Source organism: Bactrocera latifrons, unplaced genomic scaffold (assembly GCF_001853355.1).
Source record: "Bactrocera latifrons isolate USDA-ARS-PBARC rearing strain unplaced genomic scaffold, ASM185335v1 scaffold_36, whole genome shotgun sequence".
NCBI lineage: Eukaryota > Metazoa > Arthropoda > Insecta > Diptera > Tephritidae > Bactrocera > Bactrocera latifrons.
Window position 1 is genome coordinate 788,394 of NW_017537001.1, and position 2,535 is coordinate 790,928.

Sequence of the window (2,535 nt, forward strand, 5' to 3'; positions counted from 1 at the left end):
AATTGAATTTTAATTTTCTTTTCTTTAATCAATTTTATGACCAACGCACCTTAAATGCCTGATGCATTGCCACGTCCGTTATCCAGTAGTTGCCATGCACATCTATAGTCATACCATGTGGCATGTAGAACATGTCTTCACCCCAACCGGACTTTATGGCGCCGGTTTTGGGATCCAGCACATAAATGGTCTTCTCCTTAATCGGACCATATTCGATCAGGTAGAATATATTGCTCTCATTAAAAGTGCTACAACAACAAGCAAAAAAGTCACACATTAAAATATGTTTAGGAACCACGTTAGCACCAACACACACACTAGTACTACCCCTACTACAAAGCACAAAAAATGAGCTATTCTAACAGCTGTTGACCTACTTAGCATCCCAATATCTGTCGGCGCGATGGAAGATGACCGGATTGCCTTGCGGGTCTATGGACACGGCTGTAACCTGTCCGAAGGAGTGRCTCTCGGTGGGCCAGTTCTCCACCAGCACGGGTGTTGGCACCAAMGGTGGTGGCGTTACAACATTCCTACTAGCGCTGTCCTCTCCGCCCACGCCATCGYTGCTGCGTTCATAATTAGCTGCGAACTCATTACTGTTACTGCCGCTGCCAACTCCGCTGACGCCGCCCTCGCCGCCAATTCCAACGCCATTTTCATTGTCCATATGCAGCTCTTGCAACTGTTATGCGAACAATTAAGGTTTAGAAATAAGYCGTTARTTAAAGARTCATCCGCTTACCGCGGCATTCTCCTTGATGCGCCGCTTTATGAGCGCTCGCACGTCGTTGAAGAACCGTTCGTTCAGCGTCAACGCATCCTCGGGATAATCGATGCGATGAGTTGGCAAGTGGCTGCACGCGCTCCAGTCGAAAGCCAACGCAGCCAAAATGAAAGCCAAACCGCACAACTTCTCCATGCTCGACATCTTGTTGTTGCTCATCCTGTTGCTGTGGAGTGAATGCGTTTAATTTGCGAATGGTTCAAGTATATTTACTCGGACTCCATATGTACATAACTTGTACATATGTGTAATTATATTTAGTTTCTATGTATATTTCGCTTGGAGCGTATTGTCAATTCGCACTTACAGCTGACTAAATGAGTTTTTCGTGCAAAAATTCCCTAASCGACCATAGCCGTTGACTTGTAAATCTGCGCTGCAGTAAATTCGTGCGACAGTTTTCCTCTTGCTTCTGTTTTTGATTACTTAGTACTCGCGTATAGCTACTACTTTGTGCCTTAATGTTGTCGTAGATTAAGGTATAGTAGACCTAGGCAGCGGCAGTGCGCACGCGCCTCAAATTTCGTYGACAGTGGTGCTGCCTTGGAAAATGTGTGACGAAAATTAGTTAGAAATGTTATATGAGTCCAACTGGAGGACGAGGATGCCAATGTATAAATATATTTTCTACAGGTTTCTCATCGTCCATCTGAAGCCAAAACATGTTGCTATGTTCTGGGCAATTAGTGGATTCCATACCAAAAAACTAGGCCGGTTAGGCGGCCAAGGATGAATCAAACGTACTCTGATTGCTTCTGGATTCGATATAGTTCTGATCTGAACCGTATTCCAGTGAGGGTGTCCTGCTACGACCGGAACAAATGGTAGGCAGAAGAGACAAGGTCTGGACCAGAAGGCTGGTAAGGCCGAACTTTCCAGCCAATGTTTTCTAAATAGTTTTGAACCGGTCTTGCAATATGGTTCCAAGCATTGTCCTTCCAAATCCTGGGTTTCAGTTAACTTTAGAAGCTCATAATACAGCACCTCCTCTGATCACACCAAATTCCTTATCGACATGGACATTTCGCTCTGCCGTTGATTCGGCTGGTTGGTTCASCTGTTATTTTTTCCGCGTAAGGTTGTTGTAATGAATTAATTTTTCATCACCAGTCAGAATTTGATACAAAGGCGAGTTCTTTTAGGAGCGTTCAAATAGCATTTCTGACATGCATCACGTCTTTCAACGTCTCTTTTGTTCAATTCATATGGTACCCAATTTTCAATCATAATAAAGTTACGCCATCTCTTGGCAAATCGTACGAATATAGCTAAAGACTCGACTAAATAAGGTCAAATCTGTCTAATGGTATTCTTAAAAGGAACTTCTCTCAATTAAAACTTAATTGTCATCGCAAACTCAAAGTCCGCTCACCGCACTATGAACACTCTGTTTTTGCTTTTTTCTAGCAAACTTATGATCTAAATCAGATCTATAACGGACTAGCTGAGATTTTTCGATTTAGATTTTGGCTTAAGTCGAGACACAAACCACCCGTGGAAATAAAAATTATATAATACTATGATATCCAGACTAGGTTTAACTTGGTCTTGCTTTCAAGGCTTCACAATAACGTTCAATCATTAAGTTGTAATGTGTATGTAATGTAATGAAATGAGGAATTTTATTTCGAAAACTTTTGTAATGTGTATTATGTAAAGTTGTGTGAATCTGTAAACTATGCTTAAGTTCACATGTAGTGTGTACCATTGAGCAAGGATGTGGCTGAGGGTATACAGGCATGTATTCA

The 2,535-nt window shown here is 42.1% G+C and overlaps 1 protein-coding gene across 1 annotated transcript in view; it reads right to left on the reverse strand.

The window, feature by feature from the left end:
* LOC108971775 (peptidyl-alpha-hydroxyglycine alpha-amidating lyase 2) overlaps positions 1–1,218 on the reverse strand; it is a 4,412-nt gene extending 3,194 nt beyond the window's left edge. Inside the window, exons 1-4 of the mRNA XM_018938047.1 lie at positions 1,095–1,218; positions 746–953; positions 378–685; positions 50–248 (exon numbers count right to left, since the gene is read on the reverse strand). Of these exons, the coding sequence (XP_018793592.1) occupies positions 50–248; positions 378–685; positions 746–946 (708 nt within the window). The 5' untranslated portion in view covers positions 947–953; positions 1,095–1,218. The remainder of the gene's footprint in view (positions 1–49; positions 249–377; positions 686–745; positions 954–1,094) is intronic.
* Between the last annotated feature and the right edge of the window lie 1,317 nt (positions 1,219–2,535).